Source organism: Pezoporus wallicus, unplaced genomic scaffold, assembly GCF_028554395.1.
Source record: "Pezoporus wallicus isolate ANWC-B61680 ecotype Strahan unplaced genomic scaffold, APGP_CSIRO_Pwel_v1 contig_13057, whole genome shotgun sequence".
In the NCBI taxonomy this organism is placed as follows: Eukaryota; Metazoa; Chordata; class Aves; order Psittaciformes; family Psittacidae; genus Pezoporus; species Pezoporus wallicus.
Window position 1 is genome coordinate 249,910 of NW_026640978.1, and position 27,139 is coordinate 277,048.

A 27,139-nucleotide genomic window follows, 5' to 3' on the forward strand; every position below is an offset into this window, starting at 1 on the left:
CCCACACTGCTCCCATTGAGCATCCCCGTGGAGATCACGGCTCCAGCGGCTCGGAGCACGCAGAGCACCCGCAGTGACCCAGGTAAGGCCCCAGGCTCCCCCAGCCCTGGGCACAAAGCCCGCGGTGGGTGTTCAGGTTCCCCCTGCCTCGTGCTGCAGAGGAACCACCCAGCAGGGGCTCGGCTGTAAAGCCGTGCCTTGAGGAGGGCCATGACCTTGAAGCCAGCTCCGCTGGGTGCCTGGAAGGGACATGGCAGCACAGCCCAGCCTGCTCCCTGCTAACACAGCCCTGCAACACCAGCACCGCTCCCAAGCACCCATCACCTCTCTGTGTTCCATCTTTCATGGCATGGACACTCTAAACAGTACATGGAACCCCCCTTTGTCAGCTCTGTATTGGCTCTGCAAGGGCAGTGCTCACTGGGGGAAGGTGTCCCTGCAGAGGGCTGGAACTGGATGAGCTTTAACATCCCTCCCAACCCCAACCAGGCTGCGGTTCTAGGATGTGTGAACGGCTCTGAGCTGTGCAAGGACATCTGTCAGCCAGGTTACTCCACATCCGTGGTCCTCCCCTCCCACCATCGTTCCATGTTAACTTCCTGCTTTACCAGTGAGTGACCCCACAGCTGGGATATTGCCCTCTCCAAGCAATTCCTCAACTCAGCCAAGGACTTCCCCGCGGCTGGAGAGGAACGTAAGGAAAAATCAAACACAGGCACCAGTTTATTTAGAGAAATCTTTTCTTTACTTGTCAGTCTGGAGCGCTGGGATGGAAGCAGGCTCGAACCGCAGAGTGATGGAAGCCACAGCCAGGATGAGTTGTCACATAGCGAAGAGGATCAGGAATGCCACCATCAAACAGAAGAGCCCCATGGCCTCGGACAGGGCAAAGCCCAGGATGGCGTAGGAGAAAAGCTGCTGCTTGAGGGATGGGTTCCTGAGCATCAGTACCAGGGGGATCAAAGCAGAGAGAGAAGGGAAACAAAACGAGATCCACAATGAGGAAAAGGAGTCCAGACAAGAGCCTCTGCCACATTGTGTTCACTGGGATTGTGTCACATAAGCAACAGATTTTGGAGCACAAAGCAGCTTATGGCAGACTGGCTGGAACAAGAAAGCCATGATTTCCCCCTAGCTTCAGTGGTACAGGCACGCTGAAGGCAAAAGGCTAGGGCCACCCACCCTGATGGTACCATGCAACAGCTCCTGCTAACGAGTGCTGCGCTTCCTCTGGAGGCAGGCAGAGCTCCACAGAGCAGCTGCGCCATTTATAAGGAATTATAGGGTGCATTCAAACAATTCAGGTGCTTTCTTCCACTATTTTAATAGCATAATGGATTATCATGACCATTTTCTATTCAAGAAGTGCTTCAGTTAACCTGCTTCCACACATGTAGAGCTGGATACGTATTCCAGAGAGACCTGGAATAGCTTTGGATGCAGTGCTGGCAGAAGGGGGTCACTTCAAGCCAGCCTGGTTCCCCTTCTCACCTGGCATAGCCAATGATCAAGCTGCCAAACACAGTCCCAATCCCTGCTCCTGAGCCGGCCACCCCGACCGTGGCAGCCCCGGCGCCGATGAACTTGGCGGCAGTGTCGATATCCCGGGAAGCGGCGCTGGTCTGGAAGTCACGGCGGGCGAGCAGCGGGGGGGACAGGCTGGGTGGCTGCGGGAGGCAGAACACACACACACACACACACATCAATGACACCTCTCACTGCACGGAAAGGGTCATTCAAACACGATCATTCTTGAAGGCAGAGCAAGAGCAGCCACGCCTGCAAAGCCATCCCCAACCCGGGCTAGGAGTTACTGGCCACCCTCTGGATACACACACTTATTCCTCCGCTGCAGGAGGAGGCATGGAGTACCACGGGCAGCGAGCACAGGGGTCCAGGACCTGATTTATGCACTGAGAGCCTCACCTGTAGAGTCTGAAGCTCAGGCCTGCTGAAAACAGACACGGAAACTGGTCTGGCCAGAGCCCTGGAGCAGCACCGGAACTGCAGCGAAACACAGACAATGAGCTCCCATCACTGCATGTGTCCACACCACCCCTCAGGAAAGAGCACTTATTTCATGAAGAGCAGTCTAAGATGGTCTCAAACCATCCCACAGGACTAAAAAGCAAAGGGAAATGCAAACATAGAGCATTCCTCTTAGCCCTCTGGAATAAGTCTGTGAGCAGAACAACCCCAGACACACGCTGCAGCAGGGAAAGTGTCAGCCCTGCAGCTGCACCCGTCGACTTCCCAGTTCACACCTCAGAAGCAAGAGGTGCTTGAGCACCTCTGCTCCTTCTCCCTGGGAAGCCCCTGGGCCTGCAGCTCACTGCGTGTCCACCAGCACGGACGGCATCGCCCTCCGGTCCCCAGAGGTCACCTTGTTTCACCCACGGGTCCCCCCAGGGCAGCGCGTTCCATGGGGCAGCGCACAGGAACCCCCGCACCCGGGCCTCCCCGGCCCCGGCTCCTTACCGGCAGCTTCGAGCGCCGGGGCCGGTCTGTCCCGCACAGAGCCCGGGCTCCGCCTTCCCCTGTGTCCCCCCGAGTACCGGTCTCCAGCCGCGCCTCCCGGTGAGTGGGGACGGGGACGGGCCCTGGAACGCCCCTCTCGGCCGCTGCCGCCCCACCGGGGCCCTGCGGAGGGACGGGGGCGGGGGCGGAGACGCTTTCACTTTCGTTTCTCGGCCGAAGGCAACGGGAGCGGCCCGGGGCTGCGGAGCCTCCGGTGTCCAACCGCGGCTTGAGGCTGGTCTCGTTTCCCTCAGGTGTTTGCACCGTGCCGACAGCTATGGCTGTTCCCTGCAGCAGACTCCATGGGGTTGCTGCATCCAGCCTCTTAGGGTTCTTTGCCTTGGGGCAGCCTGGGTCCTGTCCCACGGCGATGCTATAACAAGATTAAAGTGCTGGCCTTATCTCTGTTTGCTTCTGCATCTCGTGGCTCTCAAGAGCACCCTGGTATTTGGGAACACGAGGCACGGCAGGGTAGGGAAGCTTGGCACCAGCCAGGTAAAGACAGAGGCTTGGGTGAGCTGCACGCTGGTTCCTGTGCTTTACTGAGACCTACAAGTGCTGCTGCAGCCTGGGACGGCCTGGAGGATTGTGCCACATCCGTTGCCATGCTCTGCCCTACCCCCTGTAGGGTACTCAGCAGGGCTCGTGCATGGAGGCCCATGCAGGAGAGGGGCTGCTGTGCCATGCTGGCAGCCTCAGCGCTAGGCACGGTGGCTGGGAAGTGATGGAGCCTTACATGTGTCTGCTAAAGAGGATCTGCAAGCTGCTGTGGATGCCAGGAGCAGCCTGGCCACAGTGGCAGGGACACCGTGGTGTGCGTATAGGGCAGTCTGGACCTCATTCCCAAGCCAAACCTCTTCGTACCTGTCACAGACACAATTATGTCTGCAGCATGAGATAATCCCTTTCTCCTTTCCTCTTCTAGGCATTCACAATGGAGATCTCTGAGGAGCCTCCCACTTCTGCTGTATTTATAGACAGCTGCCACTTCTCCCAGGTCATCTTTATCAACGTGGAGAAGTTTTATGTTCCTGGAGGAGACATAACCTGTTATTACACCCTCACGGAGAACATTGTTCCTCGGGGGAAGGACTGGGTGGGCATCTTCCGGGTAAGTGAATCCTGTGAAACCAGATGTGCCAAGGATGGGAAAGCAGCAGGAGGCAGAAACAAACAGCTCAGGCTTTGATGGAACAGGGTTGGGGGATTTTTTCTCACTAATAACCTTGTGTAATGGAACATCTGTGTTGTGCTTAGGGACAAAGGGCCAGACCTGCTGTAACCGAAGGCAAAATGACCTTTAAGGTGCCTTCCAACCCTAACCATTCCATAATTCTAGAATTATCCTTTCATGCATAGACCACAACTCTTAGAAGTCAGGATATCAATGCAAAAGTCCTCCCAGTAACTGATCTATGTGGCAATACAGTCCCATGACCACAGGAGAAACAGAAACTGTGTGCTGCCATGTAACAACGTTGCTGTTGCAGGTGGGATGGAAAACAACCCGGGAATATTACACATTCATGTGGGCTCCTCTGCCCAGTGACAGCCACAGAGACACCACCGCGCAGCAGCAGATCCAGTTCAAAGGTGAGGTGGCAGCGTGGGTCACTCGGGGAAGGTGAGTGCTCGTGCACATGGACTCCCACTTTGCTGCCTGTGTTTGGAATTAGAGTCTCTGTAGGACCACACTTTGGGAGGCTTATTTCAAATCCCATCGTAGATCACAGCATTTTAAATCTGCTACGTTCTGCCATCCTGACCAAGTGATAGCTGTGTTCTTAGCACTGGCACAAGGAATTACTGACAGTGCTCAGACAATGCTGAACGCTGGGTGCTACATTACCAGCAATACTGAACTGGGGTGGCTCAGTCTTCTAGGGTCCCACTTTCTCTGCTATTTAGTTAAGAGACTTGACTAATGAGAAGCTGCATATGACGGGGTGGTTGTGTTTGTCTGAAGCTTGCTACCTACCACAAGATGATGAATACTATCAGTTCTGCTACGTCGACCAGGACGGCATGGTCCGGGGAGCCAGCGTGCCTTTCCAGTTCAGAGTAGAGACTGAGGATGACATCCTGATGGTTACCCCCCAGGTCTGTAGCACCTCTTCCCCTGCTTTTTACTGCCTCTGCTTTTCTTGGCAGGTGCTCCCTGCTAACATGGGGTGATCTGCTGACTCAGCTGCCAAGCTAGAACTCACCAGACTTGGATTCTATTCTTGGCTTCGCTACTGATCCGTCACACTGATCTGGGCAGCCTTTGTTTCTCTGCCTGCCATTCATCACTTACGTTGTGAGCATTTTTGTAACACATAGTGTTTCAGGGCATTTTGAATGACTTTTAAATGAAAATGTCATTTTCATGGAAACAGCCTGCCATTAGGTGGGAGTAAGAGCATGCACATGGACAGTGACTGAAGTGCTGTGTAGCCAAGCACTCTGATTATGCAGTCCTGTGTGCAGCACTGTTAATGACTACACTGTACATGTGGTGCTAATCTAACAAACTGCAAAAAGCCCCAAAGCTCTGCCTTTGCTGGCTGCTGCAGGCACAGAAGACATTGAGCAACTCCAGAGATCAGGGGTAGAATGTGCTTAGTATTCAAAAATGAGGTTAATGGTAGCTTTGCACAGACTGGGGAGAGTGAAGCAGCCGTCTGGTCTGCACCAGCAGTGAAAGCAGAAGGAGGTACACGATATTCCCTTTTGTAGAGCTCATCTTTCTGTGCTCTTTGCACTGTGCTCTTTGCTTCTGTGATGAGCCAGCAACTCTTTTGCTTGCCAGGGACAACTGGAAGAGATTGAACTCCAAAACCAAAACCTGCATAAAGAAAATGAGAAGCTGAAAGCAAACTGTGCGAGTCTCCAGAAACAGAACAGCCATCTGCAGGAAGAGCTCAAGAAGACACAGGTAACCAAAATGTTAATGCAAGAAGTCAGAAGCTTTACGTCTGAAAGGTGAAGAGCGATTGAGTCGGGTCTTGTTCCACCATATGCTTCCAGGAAAGGTTTCTCCCATGTTTTCTGTTCAATCCTTTTCCACTCCACTGTGATAAGACAATAGTGATGAACAAGAGACATCTTCAGACACAGGAGACAAGAACACATGGGAAGGGGGGTGTTCAGAAACGATTGAAACGATTTGTAGGCTGTCCTGAAATCACATCATCATTATCTTTTTCCCCTTCAGTTTTGCTCAGGGCTTAATATACATCAAACAGGGTGTGAAAGAGCAGTCAGGATGCAAAGGGGAGATCTTCCTCCCTCAGACAGGCTGCCTGGCAGTGTTGCATTGAAGGGGTTCTGCAGTTCCAGTGCAGAGCAGGACTATTGTCCATATACCTCCTGTTGACCTCACTGTGATTATTCAGGAGCTGCAGAATACCTTAGAGTCTCTAAGGAGCAACATGGAGAAACTGGAGCTGGAGCTGAATTTCCTGAGAAAGAAAAATACACATCTAAAGAGGCTGGATGATAGCAGAGGGGCAGAACTGCACCAGTAAGTGCATTTACAGCATAGCTCAAAACAGGGCATCACGTAAGCACCTTGCCTTTATGGCTTAGATTCCCCCAGGTGAAATGATGGTGTGTTTTGATTTGTTCTGAGTAGACTCAAAGAGCTAATTCAGAGTGTGACCTCTGACAAGGAACGCCTGGAAACCAGCCTGAAAACAACCCTGGATCACCTGGACCAGCTGCAGGTAACACCCCCAGAATTGCCTTCCTTTGCTTTGGTGAACTGCCTCTGATGGAACCAGTTTCCTTCTGAAGGAGAACTGAGCAATCCTGCACAGGCATTGGTGTATGAGTTTCTTTTTTGATGACATGGGTTCTTTAGGAAAAGGTCAACCTTTGGTGTGATTTGACCGCCAGGAAAGCTCAAGAAAGCTGTGTTCTGGAAGGGAAGGGTAGAGGGGCCTTCTTTCACTTTGCAGACCCATCACAGTTTCCTTGTGATGCTGGGGGTGACTTTATGTCTAACAAATCCAAGTTTATGGACAAAAGGCTTGCTTCTCTTAGGGAACCTCTGCAGACCTTTTAGAAGTAATCCACAGACCTCAGCACTGAAACTCACTCCCTGAAGCAATGAGAAGGATATAAAAGGGCAGCATGCTGTGGCATTATTTCTGCTGAAGAAACCATCATTAGCAGTGCCTGAGGCCATCACATCTTCCTTAGCCTGTTGTCCTGAGTGACCTTCTAAAGGTGCTTCTCTCTGTGTATCTGGTACCCAGGAAGCTTTTGGAAACTCTGCTCTCGCTTTGGCATTGAAAATTACATCCTGGAATAGATGCTGTGATTACCTCCGCTGTGAGCCCAAATGTTCAGGTTTCTTAAGAGTGATTCTTTGTGAATGACTGCAGAATCCCTAAGTACTCCAGCTGCTCTGGTGCAGTGATTTAATTCAAGAATCAGCTGCAAGATTCATTCTCAAGGATGTATTAGCTATCCACTGTCCAGGCAAGTCTCACAGCACCAGGAAACCTGCCAGGGTGGATGTTCCAGCTGTATGGGTTCTTTTCCTTCTTCAACCTCCCTCTTTATTTGAGCTGTCATATATCCCCTCCAGAGGTCATTTCACATGTTGTAATGAACATCCAGAGCATGAGTAGTGCCATGGAGATATCCTGGCTGACAAGCTATGGTGAGACTCCCATTGAAAGTGAAGTGCTGTTTGTTGGTAACAAAGGCAGCATGAGGCAGGTGGTATATGGCAGCCCCCGTGCTTGGAGCTGTCATCATTTCAGTTGTCAGTTTCCCATGATTTACCAACACTTTTCCTTCGTAGCAACAAAATGAGAACTTAAGGAAAGAACTGGAGGAGCAGAAGTGTTTGTTTCAGATTCTGCAGGAAAAAATGAAGGAAGCTGATGAGGAAAATCAGGTGAGAATTTGGCAGTCTTCTCCTGTATTGAGTGTGACAGTAACCTCTCAGTCCAGTGTTCAGTTCCTTTAACCCTTCTACCAAACAGATCACTTAACTGTGCTGCACATGGGCCATCACCTCCAGCCAGCCTGTCGGGCACTCTGCAGGCATGTACAACTGACTGTCTGGACTGGTTTCCTCGTGATAGCATGGGGATTCCAGAACCTCCTCATGTTAGCTTCATGCTGACACCACTGAAATAAATGGACTTAATCATAGAATCCCAGAGTGATTTGGGTTGGGACCTTAAAGCTCATCCAGTTCCAACCCCTGCCATGGGCAGGGACCCCTTCCACTGGAGCAGCTTGCTCCAAGCCCCTGTGTCCAACCTGGCCTTGAACACTGCCAGGGATGGGGCAGCCACAGCTTCTCTGGGCACCCTGTGCCAGCGCCTCAGCACCCTCATCCAGTCTAAGCAGTGACTGCTCAGTTGTGTTGCTTTCTCTGCATGTTTTCAGGATAGTCTTCTGTCTTGTAAAGTGTATTACTCTGTTGGGATCATCTTATCTGCCTTTCCAAGCAGGCCACAGAATAGATCTTTGCCCTTTCTTACCTCACTTGCCCATTCGGTCAAGCCCGACTAACGCTGAGCTATCTAAAAGAAGTTCAGAGCAATTTTGATTCTGATATAGGAAGCTCATTCTGTCCTTCTGTCCCTTTGCAGCAACTAAGGAAAGACAATGGCAGACTCCTGAGGCACCTCTCACAGGCAAGAGAGGCTTCTTCCTCCTCTGTTGCTTCCCAAGCTCCAGTTCAAGCTCCTGAAGTAGGAGGCCTTCTGTTTGGAAATCCATATTGTGGTGAGATTACTTGGCATTCTGTCTGGAACCGCAAATACACGGCTCTTAAAGCCTCAAGCCAATTACCCTCCCTCTCCAATTGAATGCTGTAGAAAAGCCATTATTAGCAGCACCTCTGCAGCTTTGCATGTGTGCAGATGACTTGCCAGCTGCAGAACGCTGCCAGGTGTTAAGAGCTGACTGAAGTAATCATCTGTCTGTTCATTTGCTGCCAAGAGAGACAACTATTGGGTAGTTTATTGAGCTGTGAGACAGCTAGTTCTGTGGCTAATGTCCAGCTTCCACAGTCCTAAATAGGGTTAGATCCAGAGCCACATCCTCATGTTTCAAGAATTCCTAGTTACCAGCACATTACATTGTTCATCATTTTGCTGTGCTGAAATAGTCTTCTTTTTCCAGCTGCAGGAGCAAACCTGGGGGCAGGAGCTGCAGACATAGTAAGTAAAGTGGACACGACTGGACGTGAACTAGTGGTTTATGGGCACAAAGTAGTGGTTTGAAATAACAGTCTCCAAGTTCATCTCTGTAGTCAATTGTCTACTTACTGCTTTAGCCCGGGTAGGATAGCAGGCAACCAAATGGAGCTACATGTGCTTAACATGTACAATCAGTAACACAGAATTACATGTATTAAGGACGAGAAGGGAAGCTGCTGACCTTAATCTTTAAGGATCAGCTCTGGCAGTATCTGATGTCAGAACAAGCAGCAGGCAGCTCCTGAATACCTTATTTCCTATTGGAAAAACTGATTTTATTTGCATTTCCTTTGTACTTCAGGCTTCCATAAAGAAATGCTACACGGTCAATGAAGTATGTCCTGAAGATACCTTAACAAGTCAGTACAAGGCCGAAATGCAGAGCCACCTTCTGAAGTGCCCATTCTGCAGTGAGACCTTTGAGAAGTCCAGTGACGAGATGTTGTTTGCCCATATGCTTTGTCATGTCCTGGAATAATTTGTAGATTTGTATCTGCTCTGTGATAGAGGACAAAATCACTGGATGGCTTAGTTCATGCTAAGATCACCCAGACAAGAGTGGGAATGCCACTAGTGCTGGCATTCTGAGCTTTTTGCTCCATGCAGCATGGGACAAACCCACAAATTGGGTCAGACATCTGCATCCTGAAACTGAATCACCATCCTCAAACTCAAGTCTCCTGCCTTGAGCAAAGTTAAACAACTTACAGATCTTATTGTTACTAATTTAGGTCCCAGTTCTGTAGAACAGGATTTGTCACCTAACAGTTTATTCAGGTTGGAATGGGATGTAGTACAGCAGTTTTCTGTTCTTGGCTGATACATCTCTACTATAATGGTTTTAATATAGCACTGTGATGGCTAACCAACGACCAGAAACATTTCATCATCTTTTAGGAGCACACCATCAGTCCTGCTCAGCTTCCAGAATGCAGAATTAATAAGAAAGAAAGTCTGAATAAAAACACATCTCTTCTTTCCTCGTCCTCACTGAAAGGAAATCATGAATACGATTACTTTTGTCTTTCTAAACCACCTTGACTGAATAAGAAGAGTCTGTTCCCAAACCAAGACATTGTGATTCACAGCTAAGTGCCTTGGGATGCTGCAATGCTTTGCACACAGGTTTCCCAGTTCATATTTGTGTTTGTGCTTCAGGATTTTCAGTTCATGATTAACAGCTCTTTTTTCCACGCAAGCACAAATGGGTCAAGGTTTATTTTCCAGCTGTATCACACTGTTTTCTGCTGAGTATCTGAAGCAATAGAAACTCCTAAGAAGTTTATGTAGAGTTTTTAGAATATTTAGAGTAACAGAGACTTCAAAATGTTTTACTGTCTTCATTCTGCACAACCTTTTCTTATCAATTTAGATTTTAACGGAGTATTTCTGCCTTGAGATGTACTATACTGGCAGGCATTACCCACAAACAAGAATAAAAGCTATACAAAGAGTCTTTGAAAAGGATGTGTATGTGTGTTCCTTCTTAAAGAAATACAGTGGACAAGTTGATGGGGTCTGAAGGGAGCTATTTGCAACATTTCAATTGCTTGGTGAAGCTTCTGTATAACAAAGTACTTGAGCACCTCTTGAATAACTTTTAGTGCTCAAGTGATGTCCCTCTGGGTAGTGAGATCGTTTCTGTTCAACAGAAAACACCTCTTTAACTGCTTGATCCTCCGTGCCTTTCCACAGCACAGGAATATATCATGAAGGCCAAAGGATAGCAATGGATAACGAGAACAAATCAGGAAACTGAAATGAGCTGTATGGGATCTCTTTGTTTCTATCTGCTCCCAGTAGTGCTGATCTAAACACCTAGAGCTGAATTTCATCTCTGCCATAGGAGTGTCCAAGTATTGACCCCTTTTTCCCTAAGCTGGCAGAAAAAGCTGACAACCTCCTCACTCAGGATGAGAAGTACTTAGCCTTGTACATGTTTTGCCAATATTGATTACGGGAGGATGTCTCCACATTCCTGCCATAGCTTTACTCCAGTTGTGACATTCCATCCAAGTGAGGCTCATTTTTAACCAAATACATGTTTCCTCAGGAAAAGCCCTATTGTTTCTCAAGAAAAAGCTTCCCCCACACACACCTTTTCCCATACCTCCTCATTCTAAATAACATGTTATTTCTTTTACTGCTTTGCGTCTTGAAAGAAGCAGCTCAAACACAGAGAGACACAAAAGTGAGTTTTACTAAAACACCCAAATGCCTGTCCCCAGACCTCTTCCTTCTCTACCCTCTCACTACTACTGGCTTCTGCAGCTCATGTCCTAAACCCATCACCCAGCTACGTGGTGATGCCACCCATGACCTCCATCTACGGGTGCCAAGCGTCGATGCCCCCGGATTGCGTCTCCATCCCTTTTACACTGCATTTCCCACTTGCTTCCTCCTGTAATGCCTACAAATCCCGGTGCCTACACTGAGGTGCTGGCGCTGGGACGCAGGCAGCACCCGGGTGACCGGCAGAGGGGGTCAGACTGCAATAAATCTCAGGAGGATGGTGGCTTTTGGAGGCAGTTTAAGGTATGTCTTTTATTTCCCTGTAATAACACCACAGATTCAGACTCCCAGCCACACACTTCAGCCCGATGCAGGTCGTACCTTCCCCATCCTGGGCAGCCAGGGATCAATTCACCCCTAAGCATAAATTACAACATGTATTTTCCGACCATGTTTTCATTTTGTTTGTAATTTACACCATTATTTAAGTTACTGCTGCATTTAGCCTTTGGAATCAGAAGAGGTTTCAATGCTATCTCTGTTTTATGGTTTAATAGAGAAGTAGCTCAAATGGCTGATAATGAGATATAGTTATGCTTTGGATGAGATCCAATATTACACTGATATGTATTGGGTAAGGACCTTGGAATACATTTGCAAAAGGGACAGGAGGGGTTTGGCACAGTTTATACCTGAATTCGTGTAGCATCTGAATGGGCATTCATTAGAAATGTATCTCAATGGAAAAAGTCATACTTTGTAGGGGAAATCTTTGCAAATACAGGTATTCTTAAACCTTTACAGGGCTCATCAGTCTGGTCCAGCTGAGGAACTGGCCCAGGCTGCTTTCCACCAGCAACCACTGCTCCAGTACAGTGTAACTCAGCCTCAGAAAGCTCTGCTCCCTTTCCTTGGTCCTTTTGTTTCTCCTTCATTCTTGTCAGCCCCTTTGCCTTCCTTTCCCAAGAAGTTGGTTCTTCTCTTGGGCTTTCCCTCACATTCACCCAGTGTATTTTGAACATACCTGTCCCTGCCCATGGCACATCATTTTCCAATTAGCAGGAATGTTTTCCGTACATGTAAAATGCAAATCAGATGGTAGCTTCTCTCAGCTGCCAACTGTGGTCCCAGAGGGCATCACATACTGCCTGATGTCAGTTCGTTTCATAGGAAAGACCATTGTTTTGCCTGGGAAAAGTCCTTTTTGATGCAGAAAAATGGGCCTGGCCACAAAGGAGACGGTTACAGATCCCAGATTCCCAACCTATCTCAGCCCTGAAGGTCAGAGCATCTGCATGGAGGCTGAAATAAATGACATGGGGCTCTGCTTCTTCCAGGAAGCGATTCCCGATCATACAGCCACAGTCCCCTTCCTCACTTGAACAGCCTCTCTCCTCCACCCATGACCCTCCTGGCTCCTCTTTGTCTATCCATGTCTTCTTTCCTCTTTCTGCAGAACAATTTGGACCTTCAGCATCATCAGTCTCCTCTAGAAGCACCGTGCTGGGGCTTGACTGTTGGCTCGGAGGAGGCAGAGCCATGGAGCATGGCCCATCTCCCACAGAACATGGTCTGGGAGAGCTTCTGCTGCTCTTCACCCTAATGGGGAAGCCAAAAGGAAATGGGAAGATTCCCGACAAAGGAATGGAAATAGACAAGCTGCAGGTGAACAAAGGAGGGAAAGGGAAGCCGTGTACAAGCCAGCAATTGAGTGGTTCTACTCAGTAATCAATTTGTCAGTTTGATTTTAAGACACAGCAGAAGAGATCGATAATTCTTTCCAGCAGCATAATGGACATCGAGGGCTTGGAGCGTTTTGATCATCAAAGTCCTTATTACAGGGATCAGTCCAGTGCTTACTCAGCAAGTGGGGGTGCTTCTGCATCTGGCATGTCAGAGATGGGCAGGGAAAGAGAGCAGAGCAGGGAAAGGTGGAAAAACGTGTCCTAAAATGACACTTGGACAGACTGCTCAGAAAGATGTGGGGAAGGGAATGCTCACAGACAGACCCCTGTGGGACTGAAAACTGACAGCATGACCCAAAAGCAGAGGGGAGTTTTGTCAATGCTCTTATTTCCTAAGGAGGCATTGTTCATCTTTGTTCTCCTGTGGAGATCCAGACTGAGCGATTCCTGCTCGCACAGGAGTCAATGAGTCCCTTTATCTGTAGTGCACTTGGGCAAATAGAGAGTGCTTAGTGGGTATATAACGGCACGGAATCCAAACGTTGCCATTTATCACCTGCTTTGTACTGAATTAAATCACTACATGAAATGCACTGAAGAATCAAACCTTTATTGTTTTGGTGGTGAAAGGATTGGGTCCCAGAATTACATCAGTTGTTTTCTCTAAACAGCTATTAGCCTCCTCCATTATATCAACAGAACTGGTTTCCATCCTCTGGCTCATTTATTCCAAACCAGCATTATTGAAGTGAATGGGGTCTAGGCCCTGGATATTACAAGAGCTGTTGGTCTACTCATAAATTACAAGTTGTCAAGGATTTTAATGGAAACCCTCAGAGTGCTGTAAATCTGTGCAGTTCTGCCTGCATCCCCTCCCTCATTTCCATCACAATATCACTCCGGTGGGACTGCAGCGTGCAGCATGTGCCAGGCAGCCTAGATTGGTGGGACACAGGGGAAGGAAGGGGGGGAATAAAGCTGGAGATGGGCTGGGGGGTTCAGAACAGTTGGCACTGCAGAAGCATCTGCTGGGTGGCCGGGTTTGGAGTCACCTGGCTTATTCAGCGTGGCAAGGGGAAAGGGTTATTCATCGGGGGGGGGGGGGGGGGGGGGGCTGGAGAGGGGAGTGACAGAGCCAGGGATGCTTGTGGAATAGGGACGGATGTATTGCAGTTTACATGTCGCTCCGTTGGTCTGTGAAGCAGTAAATCTCAGCAAGTAGAGGGTTTTGTTGGGTTTTGTTAGCTTTTGATCACATTCTAAGTTCTGCATAGACCATCTCTTGCTGTTAGGCAAAGATTTTCCTTTTTAAACTTCCTAGCCAGTCCAAACTACATTGAGGGAACATTGGACACTGTGTCCTGATCCAAACAGCAATGTTTCTGTAGCTCACTGGATCTGGCCAGAAACAGGGTTACTACAGATACGCCCCTTGACTTAGTTGCCTCCCAACTCATAGCACAGCACATGCTGCATGCAACACTAAAGCCTTTTAGGAGCTCACTCATCCTCCTCTGCTGGCTGTAGGATATTATGGAATATATTGTGATCAGAACAGCCATGCTTGTGCCACCCCACCAGGGAAGCAGACAGGACTGCACAGGGGTCTGTTTAAGAGCCCATGCAGACCCTCTGCCTTCTGAGGCACCAGAGGTCATGAAAACTTGGGTGCAAGATCAGTTTAGGCTTAAATGAAGGCTTGCACCCTGCTTTAGCATGGAATAGAAGTAAAAGATTACACTGGTGATAGAGCTTCTACCAGCTTCAGAGCACCCAGGGCTTGTAGTCTTATAGAAAATACTAGTCTGGCACTGAGAGTCTCAAATACAGCAAAGCCATCAGCAGCACAGATCCTAAATTAATGATGTTAAACATAGTCCCTTTCACATTACAACCTCATGTGACAAGCTCTGAAGAATGAGGCCTTACAAGACTTATGTTCTAATTAAATATCACCCCTGTGTTACAGACAGGGAAACAGTTATGCAGCCATGAAGGAATTTGGCCAAAGTCAGTCCGAAAAATCTGTGGCATAATCCCCCTTTCCCTCGCCAGATTTAACATTCATTTTGAGAAAGGCTGAACAGCAGAACTGAGCCAGGATGGAGGAAAAATGGACGGCTGCCAAAAGGGATTGATGCCCTTCAGGCTCCAGGGAGTTTTTAACCCTTCGCAATGGTGTTCCCGGCCTGTGAAACCTGGTGGGGTTCATCAGGCTGTACTTCTCCTCTACTGATCCATAAGACATTCGCCAGTGGGAGCAGCTGCTTCGAGAGCGAGCTGATAACTGGAGCCCTGAGGCACTTACATCTGGACGTCTCGTCCCCTGCCTGCTTCCCTTCCCCACGTGCAGGATGAGACTCGAATATTGCCTGTGCTTTTATAACGTGTATTCCTCTGGGGCCTTGCTCCTGATTACGGCATCTAAATGCAAGCAGAAACAAACAGTGACAATGAGAAGGACAAACAAAGGTGGTCAGCCTGCAGGTTCCGACCGCTTTGTACACTGCATTTGGTTCCATTTCGTAAGAAGCTGCAGTTTCAGGAGCCACAGAGTGTGCTTAATTCCTTTTTTAATAACAGATATAACATTTTTGAGAGCAGCTGCTCCACATGTTATGTAGCACAGCCGAGAGCCATATGGATTTTTAATTCCCAGGAGTTATTACGTAGTTGTAGCAGCACAGACGAACCCACGCTTGCCTTAATGGAGTCATTAGACTTGACAATCCTTCCTTAAAAAGGGCTATTGTTTGGCTAGATCAGATCCAAAAAACATAGGAAAGGTTGGAAAGATGGGTTCTTCATCTTATAAAACAGAGAACATCGGGGGGTTTAGGCAGCTCAGTGGTTTCTCTGCCTTCAGGAAATTGCTTCTCTGTTAGTACAAAATGATTTTAGTGACCTCGGTTCTGTCCTTTCTGAAGTACAAATCCAAAATGTGCCTGGAGATGTTGGCACTGCTTTACACTGGTGGGGTTTTAACGAATGGGGACACTCAGCCTCTCTTGCAATGCTCTGAAAGGCACAAATCCTCCACAAATACTCGAGTTACAGCCCTCAAACGCATCTTGGAAGAGACATTCACTTGGAAAGAGCTATTAAATCATATTTCTTAGGGAACTGTTATAAGATAACCATGAGATTCTTGCCCTTGAGCCTAAAACACGTGGTCCAACAAGAAACAGGATAAAGCAGATGCAGGATCCTGAATGCAAACGTCTTTAATCCCAGTAAAACACTAAACCACCCAAACAATCCTTGTGTTGAGAAGCAGCAGAAGAGAAAAACAAGCTGCTTTAACGCCAAGGCTGCATCTCCCTGTACATCACTTGAATGCATTGCAATGAGTACACTACAGATTGCTCAAATAAATCTGAGGCACTCCCTGGATCTTTAGTTCTATGGAAAATGTTGGAAACCCCTTAACCTTCTGGCACGGATGGGGACTGTAAAAATGGAAAATGAATGCTAGTAAATCTGCTGCTGGCTGCCATGGGAATGGAGCAGGTTCCTTTAAAGGACCCACGATCACAGAAAGCAAAGGGGATCCAAGCTTTTTTGTGTGCGTGTCGAACAATTAGCTTCCACCAACCTGCTCCATTGCTCGCCGCCGCGGTCTGTTTCCATGGCAGCAGGAACTGAATCCCTACAAGTGTTGCGGATCCTGGATGTAAATGGCGCTGCCCATTGTGTCAGCAGCACTCGCAGAGCTGGGAGGCTCATTCCAGCTTCGCAGAGCCGGTCATTTCCTTGTGTTATTATCCAGGTTGGATCAGTGTTGTGGTGCTGTACAGGTGTAAGACAAGGTTGTTGCTGTTAGCCCAGAGCTCGGGTGGCATGGGCACCCAGCTGCACAGGGGCATGGAATCCTGGAATGGTTTGGGATGAAGGGACCTTAAAGCTCCTCCAGCTCCAACCCCTGCCACTGGCAGGGACCCCTTCCACTGGAGCAGTTTGCTCCAAGCCCCTGTGTCCAACTGGCCTTGAACACTGCCAGGGATGGGGCAGCCACAGCTTCTCTGGGCACCCTGTGCCAGCGCCTCAGCACCCTCACAGGGAAGAGCTTCTGCCTAAGAGCTCATCTCCGTCTCCCCTCTGGCAGGTTCAAGCCATTCCCCTTGCCCTGTCCCTACAGGCCCTTGTCCCAAGCCCCTCTCCAGGTTCCCTGCAGCCCCTTCAGCCACTGGAGCTGCTCTCAGGTCTCACTGGTCTCACAACAAGGGCTGCTGCCTCAACCGGAGTCCTGATGGGGAGCTCCCATCGCTGTTGCGGGATCACATTCGGCTCTACCGAGAACTCTGCTCTGGCTCCGCTCTGTGGGCGCCCCCCGGCCCTGCAGGGTGCGAGCTCCGCTCGTTGCAGGTCGGTGGTTGTTGGGGGGATGGCGGCTCCTGCCAAGCCCTGTGTGCTGAGCGCAGGGGAGACCTTGGGAAAGGTGCCTTGGCAGCGGCGCTGCAGCCGCAGGTGGGTCCGTCAGCTCCTGTGGAGCCTGCTCCTGGCACAGAACGGGCCGTGCCTGGTGCCCTTGGATGGGGAAAACCAAAGGAATTGTGGTGGAGCCGATGCCTAAATGGGTAATAAATTCATATTCGTGCCGGGGTCACAGCATCGCTTCAGCTGGCACTTGAGTTGTTTGAAATCAAAAGGTCTAGTGTCCACGCGTTGTGTTTTGCTCACATTTGGCTGCCTGGCCTGGAATCCCCCACTGATGCAGTGTGCGCAGCCAGCCCTTAGCCAGAGCAGTGTTTTATTGGCCCTGGAGCGTGTCCCCTTGTTGTTGTAACACTTGCTCTTTGCGAGCGTGTGCTAGCCCTGATGTTTAATCTTTGTGAAGCAGTAGCTTGTGAGCATCAGACGTATTTCTCTCATAATGACTGAAGTTAGGCAAGAAGTCAAAACTTAATATGCCTGTGAGCTCTTGCCAGTGTTTTCTGGATTCATGCCTTGAGAGAGGAACACGAAGGAAGGCTCGAGTGGCTCCAATCCAAATAAAGCATTATTCAGAGCTGCACTCCAGGAATCGTTGTTTTCCACCACTCAGAGCTATCAATGGAGCTGGTTGTTCTCACAGTTATTTCTAGCTGGGGTGAAGCTTCTGAAACAGTAAGCACTCCTGGGTTTATGTGGTGGTCTGTTATGACTAATTGTCCAGATTATCATCTACAGCAGGCAGTTTGTAAATCATCCATCCAGGGAGCAATTGATAGCCAAGGCCTAATGGAATGGCGATTCCACATCTCCCTCTGAGCCCAAACGGAGACTTGGAAATTACAGAGCTTCCTTCTCTTAAACTGCTGTTGCTCTGTGATGCAGTACATGGAGTGGTGAGCTTCTGAGGAGCAGGAGACAGGAGTGAACAGAGTGAGTACAGCATCAACGGATCGGTTAGTGGCAATGGGAAATGAAATCAAGTACTTGTGAGTGGGCTGTATGGGTGTGATGATCCCTTTATTGTTCTTTTGGAATCAATAAGGTGCAAGCAAATGTTTGTTTATGGTGCTTTTATTTTTCTCCCTGGACTTCTTTCTCTGGAAAATCAGACACTTCCCTGGAAGCAGGGAGACCTAGAGGAAGTATTTGCTGGCTAGAAACAGAGTGGTGAAGCTCTTCCCAAAAGAATCCAACTTCTTTCTTGGTGTCTTCCTGCAGACTAAGCCCTTCTTTTAAAGCCTGACTTTCTTCTCGGCACGATTATTTTTTGGCTGTTAGATTCACATTCTGTGATTTGCATGCCCAAAGGGGCCAACTTTCAGCATCTTAAAAGCCTCTTCTGAATTCTAGGCAAAGATTAATCTGCTGGGCTGGAGGAAAGCAAGTAGTTTTCTCTGGTTGAATTTAGTGCTGGAAAAGAAATCAGAGAAAAAAAGCAGTTATCATTTAAAGCTTTTCTAAGCGCAGAGGACTGAAGGAAATTAATCTTACAATATTCTTACAATATTCTATTTGCTGTTCCAGTTACATTTTTGCAAGGTTCTTGGAGTAGTTTGAAAACCTATGCCTAGGAAATCTACGCTAGAAAGCAGTTTTAATGCAGTTCTTTCATAACTATTGTAGTGTCCCTCTGTGCCATTTCCCTCCTCGTTGTTAGGACAGTTTGTAGCCCAGTAACTGATGTAGGAAACACAAGACTTGTCTCTGTAAACTGGCCTCTGGCTGTCAGGGCACAGGCATCTTCACCACCCACGCTGAGAAGGACATGAAACCTGGGCAGGATGCGATCTGCCAGCTCTACATCTCAAGGGTAATCCCCGCATTCCTCGTTTCAAGATCGCTGCTTTGTCACTGAGCTGGTGCTTTAATATCCAGTTTAGCCTTGCCCTGACGTGGTCACTCAGCCAGAAATAGCATTCACTGGTCATTTGCTTCAGATTCATCGCTGTCAAAAGGATTCATTGCTGACAAAAGAAAAATGTCTACTTTACATGTTATTCTGTAAACTCGTGTTCAGAAATGGCTTGTAATATTTTGAGACAGAATCACCTTGACAAGAATTCAGGGCATTCAGAATGAATGAATGGAAGAAGGAAAACTTTATCCCTCATCAGTGAAAAAGCACTTAAAGGATACTCATTTTTCATGAGTCCCATTAAGCCCTATTGTCTTGTTCCAAACAAGAGTCTCACCAAAGTGGTTTTGATTGGCACTTTTAAGTAACATCCTTAATGAAGTCTGATATAAAAACTTCAATAAGCCTCCAGTTGCTTGGACTTCCAATAATTTGAGGAGCAAAACCATGATTCACTTCAGTTTATTGTTGACCTTTGGACACACTATATTTTATGGTCTAAATTTGTTTGACTTTGCATTTGACCTCATTGTTATTTTTCAGGGAATGTTCCTAGGAACGAATGAAAGTCTATGAATGACTGAAAAAAAAATATAAGAGGTGGAAGGGAGGACACTTGGAGCCTCTGGCTTGGAGAAAAGAAAGGTAGGAAATGAGCTTCTCTTTAGTGGGACATTGGGCAGACTGGCCCACAGGCTCCTTTTCTGTTGTTAATGTTTCATTTCTTCAAACATTTACCCTTGAAGTGAACTTCAAACACTCACTGAGCTGTACAGAAACCAGCTACAGCCTTAAATGAAGTGGAGAACCTGTCACTGCTTGGTGTAGTGCAGACCCAGGCTCTAGTTTGATCAGTGTTAGGGACACACACCCCAGAAAGAGACATTTACAGTACCTTTCCCAGCTCAGCACCAGATAAAACTGTGGCAGAAGTAGATCTGTCATAGCAGGGACCTCAGCTAGGCTTGTCACCTTTGCAATAGCTATTAATGAGTTACCAGTGTTGTTCATGTGTTTCAAGCAAGTTTAGAAGCAAATTGGCTTCATATCCTCTTTCCCAGACTTTTATTCTTGGTAGACGTAAGTTTGATCTGGGGATTTATGTGCTGGTGACATCCCGTGACCCTCTGAGGATGTTTGTCTATAATGAGGGCCTTCCACTTTTTGCTACTTCAGCATCCTCTGACCTTTTGCACAATAGCTTGGTAAGTAAACAAGCCTATTAGCAGAAGTTAATGACAGTTCAATACACAGCAACCAGAGATAGAGAGAAATCCTAATGGTTCCACTGTCCAAAGCATCTTTCTCTGGAGAATCCCTAAGCACTTCATAAATACCAGTCATTCATCTTTGTAGTATCTGAGTGCCATAAATACAATTATGCGTGAAATATTTGAGCAGATTCTCTAGTAGAATGCACCATGTGTTATATTATCCTGATCAGTGCTGCATACAAGTTTTGGCACAGTTAGTACTTCAATAAATACATACCTAATTAACTTTATGTACTAGTCTGGTACTGTTTTTCATGAAGCATTATTGTGGCAAAAAGATTGTTATAAGACAGAGAAATCTTGGAAGGGGAAAAGGCCCAAGTGCAAAGATACTTTGGTTTACTTCTTTCTGAAAAGAAGTGGTGGCTTAGCTGGTGGCTGGCAAAGGTTCTGGTATGCAGTTCTGAATCATTTCAACACAGAATTAGCTCTCCTAATAAGTGCTTGTAGAATGGGGCCTGACTGGGAAAGAGGGTTATCTTCCATTGAAACTGCTGATTTCTCAGAAGTGATGGAATTGGAATGCTGATGAGATTGCAGTGAAGTGAAATTGAAACTGTTGAGCCTCATTTATTGGGTTCTTTAAAGTAATGGGATCAGTATAGGGCTGATCATATTTAGTGCCATTAAATCTTCTGTGCTTAATTAAGATGCTTTGTACATGAGGCAGTGTGACCAGGATCATGTAGAGAAGAAGGGAGGAGGCTAATACCTTTCTAACCCTGCATCTTGTTCATTCATTTACAGGGTAATGTATGCATGCATCTGACAAATTATTCCATTAACAAGAACAGAGTTAATTCTGCCAGAGAAAAAGACATTGGAAGTAAGAGGTAAAAGGAGAGAACATTTCTGAGCTACTCCCAGAGGGGGTAGTGTTTACCTTTTCTTGTACATCTTCATAGGCTCGGTGTATTTCAGAGCATTTTTTGTGTTTCCCCAAAGCGCTGCCTGACTTCTTGTTGAATAAATCAACTGAAGAAACTCAGATGAGAAACAGAGCTGGACACCAGAATTGGGAAGGAAACTCCACAGAGGGAAGTTTGTGCTCCAGCTCAGCAGCATGCATTTCAGTTTTTGTCTTGAGATAAAATGTTTGCCTACTCTTCCTAAGGACACTGATTTGTCTAACAAGATGTTATCACTCTCCAAACTTTGCCTGTAATCTTAGCTCATCATGCTGTAGCAACCCTACATCCTCACTGTATTTGTTATCTTTGTCAGCTGTGATAGGCAGATTTACAGTAGTTTACTTAGACACATATTTTCTCTTGCAGTATTTCTTGTATCTTATTTTCTTGTAAATAAACCAGCTGTAGTGCTGTGGTTGTGCAAGGCAACAACTCCTGTGAGGTGATCCATGAGTCAAGTGCAGGAGCAGGCTGCCCAGGGCAGAGATGGAGTCACCATCCCTAAAGGGCTTGGGGGCATGGGTTAGTGGTGGCCTTGGCAGTGCTGGGTTAACAATTAGACTTGATCTTAAACAGCTTTTTTTTCTTTACACTTTGCTTCCTAAATCCTTTCTCATGCTAGGAAATGGGATTGCTCTAATGCAGTAATTGAGCAATAGAAGGTTCCAGAATGAACACAGTTATAATGATATAAAGAAGCTGTAGGCAGATTGTTGCAATATTAGGGTAGAAATACACCAGTTCAGTTAGATTTGTTATCAAAGGTTCCAGTATTCCTCCCTTTCCAGGACACCCTGAACCAGCTGTGAGCAGAGATGTGGCTGTGATACTGGCCAGATGTGGCTGCTTATAGCAGATGTTATTATCAAATTGAGGATAACACCACATGCTGTTATGAAACATAACAATCACATCTGCTCCCCCATTACACCAGGGTAGTGCTCACTTTGAAATATGCAGGTTTGATATTATCCTGAATCACAAATCCAAGCCCCAGTTGCTTGAGGACCCTAATAAATCTCTCCTCGATCCTGCAGCATGGTCATGGATAAACTGATCTGTTGAGGGGGGTTTTCAGCCTGTGGGTTGCTATCATCAAGCCCTTTTGTGTTCTGGCTCTCGTCGGGGTCTCGGAGCTGGGCGGCTGGTGGGTGGCCGGCAGAGGGGGACAGACTACACCGAATCGGTGAGAAACGGTGATTGCGCTGTCGGACACAGGCGGGGAGCGCTGCCTGCAGGAGTTCTCGCTTTGGCGGGCACCTCGCTCCAGTTCCGTGCACACAGAAGCATTTTGGAGTTATCCATCACTCTCGGTGGGAGTTACTTGGTAACGGAAGGGGCAGGCTGTCTTTCTCAGAGCGCAGCGAGTTAATACCAGTTCCTCCTCTACTACTCCCAGCACATACAAGCTTTGCATCAATTCTGCATTCAACCTGAGGCTGTAATTTCAACCTGTGCTACTTGTTTCCCTCTTTGCAGTATATACAAAAAGCACTGGCACCACTCTAACAAGCAGAGAAAAAGGCCATTTCCCCAGCTTCAGTGACTTGTTTTTAACACAAATCGTGTTAAAACCAGAAGCAAAACTCAGGATTTCCTGTGTTACCTCTGACCTTAGATGCTGGGATCAAACCTAGTGCATCCCCTGGCCTTGCTTCACACATCTCTGTAAGGTTTATTTAACTTCCTAATGCACCATCCAGACTGTGTTCAAAACATCCAGTTGTGTAGCAATTCAGTTTATATGCACTTTGAGGCAGGTAGGTGAGGGATCTTTGAGGAAGGTCTCTCTCAGTTGTTTCTTAGCAGCCCTAGTGATAAAGGCAGCAGGGCCAGATACAGAGCCCCATTAGTGGACTCTGCTTTCTGCAAAAGATCCCATGCAAAGGGATAAACTGGGCTCACAGTTCCTCCTGTAGCATTTCCTGGAGCCATGCAGTGCAAACACAGTTCAACTCTCAGCAAGTTTGGGTGCTTGAAATTACCCAAGAGATCATGCAGTATGTGGTTATCACCCTGCAACAGATCAGAGTCAGATTAGAGAGTAGCAAACACTCAAGGGACTAGATTCACAGTATTTTTCATGTTCTTCAATTCCAGTCCTCTGAAAACTGCTCTCCTTATGAAAATATTAAATAGCTTATGGCAGCAGCATGCTAGTTACTTGATGCAAAGAAACAGAATGTGTCCTAAGTTACAAACACTGGGAGATACAAATAAATGCGAAGACAAAGGAAGAAGAGGAACTAGGTGATAATATCTGTCTGTCCAAGACCTCTCACCTTTCAGAAGTATTCTACAAATAGTAGCTGCTAACCAGCGAGGAGTAAGTCACATTCAGTGAAAAATGGGGCCTTTCAGTGGGCCCCATCACTTGAGAGATTTGATTTCCCCTGTACTAAGGAGAGATATGAGTTAGTCACCAGGTGATTTTTTTCTTCCTCTGACTCAGCATTTTATCCTCAGTATCCCATTTATAGATGTAAAGGCAAAACATTGAAAGAGCAAAAGATTCCTAATTTGAATTTGAAGGTGATTTAGGAATGAAGGATTGAGCACTGCAAAGAGGGGGATCGATTGGCTTTGTGTGCTAGATGATTAATCAGCAATATTCAGCTTATGATAACTGCCTCAGAAATGATGCATTGACTTGATAGAAGGGAAAACCTTGACAAAGAAGGTCCTAGCTTATGCTTTGGCCATCGTGTTGTTACTGGAGACAATCCAGGATAAATCTACTGCCAGGCAGAGGATTTTCAGGATCTGTTTGCCAAGCTGTTCTGCAGTCCCAGGCACAGGTTTAACAGCATCTGTGGGAGGAGCACCACAGGCTGGTGGGGAAGGGTGGGCTTTCTCCTATTGGAAGGTTTTGGTGTGCTTCCAAAGCAGGTATCTGTTCTGCTACCTTACTGTGGGCAAAAGTTCTCTGGACTGAACCTCAGCTGACCAGCTGAGTGCTGGCACCACATCTTGAACATTTTCTCTTCACAGAGCAAGATATATGTAAAACAAACCTGTACATTTATGACTCTCCATAAGACTGTAAAGAGCAGAAATAGAAATCTATTACTGTGGTATAGCAAAGCCTGGCTTCTCAGGCTCTTGAAGAGTAAAGGACTGAAAGGAAGAGGCTGAAAAGAGGAACACCAACTGTGATCTTGTAAGTCTGGGGGCTTGGCAGGGCTCCTTGTTTGTATTGCTCCATCGAGAGTCATTAATTTTGCACTTAACCCTGTTAATAGAACTCTCAGCTATGCACAGATATGCCCTTCCTTGGCCAAGTTTTTATCTGATTAGAGGCAAAAAGACTCTAATATGTCTGACAAATTGCTTCATTGAATGAAGTGGTTTCTTTTTCAAGCTCCATTTCAGAAAATGTACATTTATATACTATATGTTAACAAAATTGTAGTTAAGGAGGCACTATCCCTCCTCCAGTATGGACTTGGAGCATCTACCTCAAAAACTGCAGTATTTGAGGCTGTTGTTTCAGGTTTTCTCTACCAGCAATAGTACAAAGACAGTTCAGTTCCTCATTCTGCCTGATCTTCATCCTTGTGTCCGGACCTTACCACTGTTAACTATGCTGGTTCAGTGTTCAGCACTCAGAGTTTGGACTTCACCTGTGGAATTCCATTAGAAAAATGCTGCTGTTTTGTTATTTTCAACAAAAGCACTTTCCAGATGTGCTACAGCCCCTACTCCATCAGTGAAGGGCAGAGGGGGCAGTCTCTGCGGGAAGATGGGCAATGAGCAGCTGACTGAGGAAGGGATGAAAAGCTCTGGCCCCACAGAACAGCAACATGAAACAAAATTTAAAGGTAACCAGTGGCTCATCCTCACTGGGTTTAGCTCATTTTTGACAGTAGCCAGTTTTGTTACAGACTAAGCTGATGCTCTTTGTTTCACCAAGCTCAGCATGTTGCACCAAGGATGAATTCAGTCCATGCCATCAATCTGATTTTGAATAAGCTCCTGATACAAACTATTTCCCCTCTGAGACAGATGTGTCTGTGTTAAGGAAGGTAACTCCAATGCAGGACACCAATAAAACATTAATCTTTTCATAGATTTTAATAGAAGTTTTTTGGTAGAAACTAAGCTACCTGCTCCAAGACTCTTCCTACGTAAAAATACAGTACAGTGTACATCACTGGAAACTAACCTGACATGCAGTTGATCAGGCCACAGCAGGAGAATGATTAGAGTCTGGGAAGGGGTCAGGAATAGCCTCCTTGCTCTTTTTCCAGGATCTGGGTTCTCAGTGCAGAGACTTGCTACTGCAGGATACCCACAGAGTGGAAGGCAGAGGGATCTCTGAGCTGAAAGGAGATCTGCTTGCAGGTGGAAGGAGAAATTCCAGGTTTTCCAGAGACCTAAATACTGGAAGAATAATTGAGGAGAAAGGATAAGCACCCATTCAGCACAATAGCGAAAGGTTGAGGGGCAGCAGTCAAGGCAGGTAGTACCTCTTTCTTTTATCCTTCATCCCTTATTTCTGGAACCAAACATACATAGAGAAATTAAGTGTGGCATGTTAGAAACGCTGTACAAAACATCGCTATGGACTGGGACAATATGGTTATAGCAGCAGTATTGTGGATAGGTAAACTGAGGCACCGAGCTTGTTGCTAGTCAGCACAGATGATAATCTGTGGCACTGGACCTCTCTGGAACTTCCTCTGTAACCCACAGATCAAGGAACAGAATCAAACCTTGTTCTCTCCAATATGGAGTAGATCATTTTGTCAGCTTGGTTTTGGCTCCTGCTTGGCACAGGCTTGGAACTAACATTAAAGCCAGCCTTTAGGGCCTTCAGTTCTTACTGACTCTAGGATACAGCGTGAGAGCCCATATCATCCCTTTCTACAGCCTTGTTCTGACCATCTCTGAGTGGACAGTGAACCTCCATGGTGCTGTCAGATATATTCAAGCCATCCATCACCTCTTGCCTTTTAATTCTGAAAAGTGAATTTCATTGAGCTATTATTTTTCTACATCATCTATTTCAATAGCAGCATTGCAATAAAAGAGGATCTATGTCTCCAAAAGGAAGCTGCTGAGCTGTACAGTTCTTCATTGTCCTGTGGCAATATGGAAAAAGAAAAGGATACAGAGCTAATGCTTTCCTTTTGGGGGTTTAATTGTGGTACAGTTTAGGTATTAAAATGGCTGGATTTATACCTGTAGTCATGAAACAGCAAAGCAAAGCAGCTCATTTCAGGTTTTGAAAGTTCTTCAGTGCTCTGTGTGTGGCCCTAACCAGGGAGTTAGGACAGGATGGGTTATCCTTGGGAGCAGCTGCACTGGGAATGCACCTTTTATTTAACAGTTTAAATGGAAGCAGGTCAATTCTGGCTTCTGCATCATTGCCAAACACTTCAAAATCTGTCCCAAACTGTTAACAGAGGTTTAGTGCTTTGAAAGCCCCTAACACCTATCCCACAGATTGTTAATCCTGCTGAAAAATCAGGATTTAATTGGATTAAGAACTAAAAATCAGGATTTAGTTGGATTAACAACTAAATTGCCAAATGAAAATGAGACTCTTTTAAAAATCTGATGCAAAGTGACTACAGCTACTGCACCCTTTTATTTCAGTTGAGGAAAAGCAACCAAGCTCCCATTACCAAAAACCAATATGAGCCACTGTCCACTTGGTCTGGCTGCAAAGCACATTTTCAATCAGTTTATGCTCTAACAAGCTGTATCAGTTTCATCTCAGTAGAGCTGGTGGTTATTGAAGAGTGCTCAATGTTCTGGAGGGTGCCAGGCACATAATTGTTTTTACAACACTGTAAAATGAATCAGACTGAAATTAGTGTCGTTCAGCAGAATCACTTTCCTTCCCTTTAAATTACTTAATCCGAGGGTTAATCAAAAAGAAAATGAAGGGTTGACACTGCCCTTCAGCTAAGGGCAAGTACAGGTTCAGCCATCCTCACTTCATTTGGCTGGGAAGAAATGTTTTACAGTACCTGCACTTGTACCTGTGCCACTTCCCTGCTGCTCATCCAGGGGG

At 46.8% G+C, this 27,139-nt stretch overlaps 2 protein-coding genes and 2 long non-coding RNA genes across 7 annotated transcripts; 2 read left to right on the forward strand and 2 right to left on the reverse strand.

Moving 5' to 3' along the window:
* Window positions 1-722: 722 nt before the first annotated feature.
* ATP5MC1 (ATP synthase membrane subunit c locus 1) lies at window positions 723-3,202 on the reverse strand. The gene is made up of 5 exons (XM_057421409.1): window positions 3,137-3,202; window positions 2,479-2,640; window positions 1,927-2,034; window positions 1,492-1,667; window positions 723-937 (listed from the first exon to the last, which is right to left on the reverse strand). Exons 1-5 carry the CDS (start codon window positions 3,200-3,202, stop codon window positions 823-825), a joined length of 627 nt encoding a protein of 208 aa, XP_057277392.1. The 3' UTR covers window positions 723-822.
* On the forward strand, window positions 2,551-12,935 carry CALCOCO2 (calcium binding and coiled-coil domain 2). Of its 3 annotated transcripts, XM_057421435.1 has the most exons (11): window positions 2,551-2,577; window positions 3,443-3,628; window positions 4,008-4,110; window positions 4,484-4,617; window positions 5,309-5,434; window positions 5,895-6,022; window positions 6,134-6,224; window positions 7,313-7,408; window positions 8,115-8,250; window positions 8,650-8,687; window positions 9,028-10,180. In XM_057421435.1, the coding sequence occupies exons 2-11, from the start codon at window positions 3,452-3,454 to the stop codon at window positions 9,202-9,204; spliced, it is 1,206 nt and encodes a 401-aa protein (XP_057277418.1). In that variant the 5' UTR covers window positions 2,551-2,577; window positions 3,443-3,451; the 3' UTR covers window positions 9,205-10,180. The 3 variants fall into 3 exon arrangements, with proteins under 3 accessions (XP_057277418.1, XP_057277416.1, XP_057277417.1); XM_057421433.1 differs by lacking the exon at window positions 8,650-8,687; XM_057421434.1 differs by lacking the exons at window positions 8,115-8,250; window positions 8,650-8,687; window positions 9,028-10,180 and adding an exon at window positions 12,415-12,935.
* LOC130605724 (uncharacterized) lies at window positions 5,102-16,411 on the reverse strand. Its single transcript, XR_008973767.1, has 4 exons — window positions 16,239-16,411; window positions 14,952-15,067; window positions 5,866-5,960; window positions 5,102-5,344 (listed from the first exon to the last, which is right to left on the reverse strand). It is a non-coding gene; the product is annotated as an uncharacterized LOC130605724 (long non-coding RNA).
* A 957-nt stretch (window positions 16,412-17,368) lies between these two features.
* On the forward strand, window positions 17,369-21,474 carry LOC130605725 (uncharacterized). Of its 2 annotated transcripts, XR_008973769.1 has the most exons (4): window positions 17,369-18,007; window positions 19,476-19,577; window positions 20,954-21,039; window positions 21,152-21,474. It is a non-coding gene; the product is annotated as an uncharacterized LOC130605725 (long non-coding RNA). The 2 variants fall into 2 exon arrangements; XR_008973768.1 differs by lacking the exons at window positions 17,369-18,007; window positions 19,476-19,577 and adding an exon at window positions 19,927-20,137.
* Window positions 21,475-27,139: the final 5,665 nt, after the last annotated feature.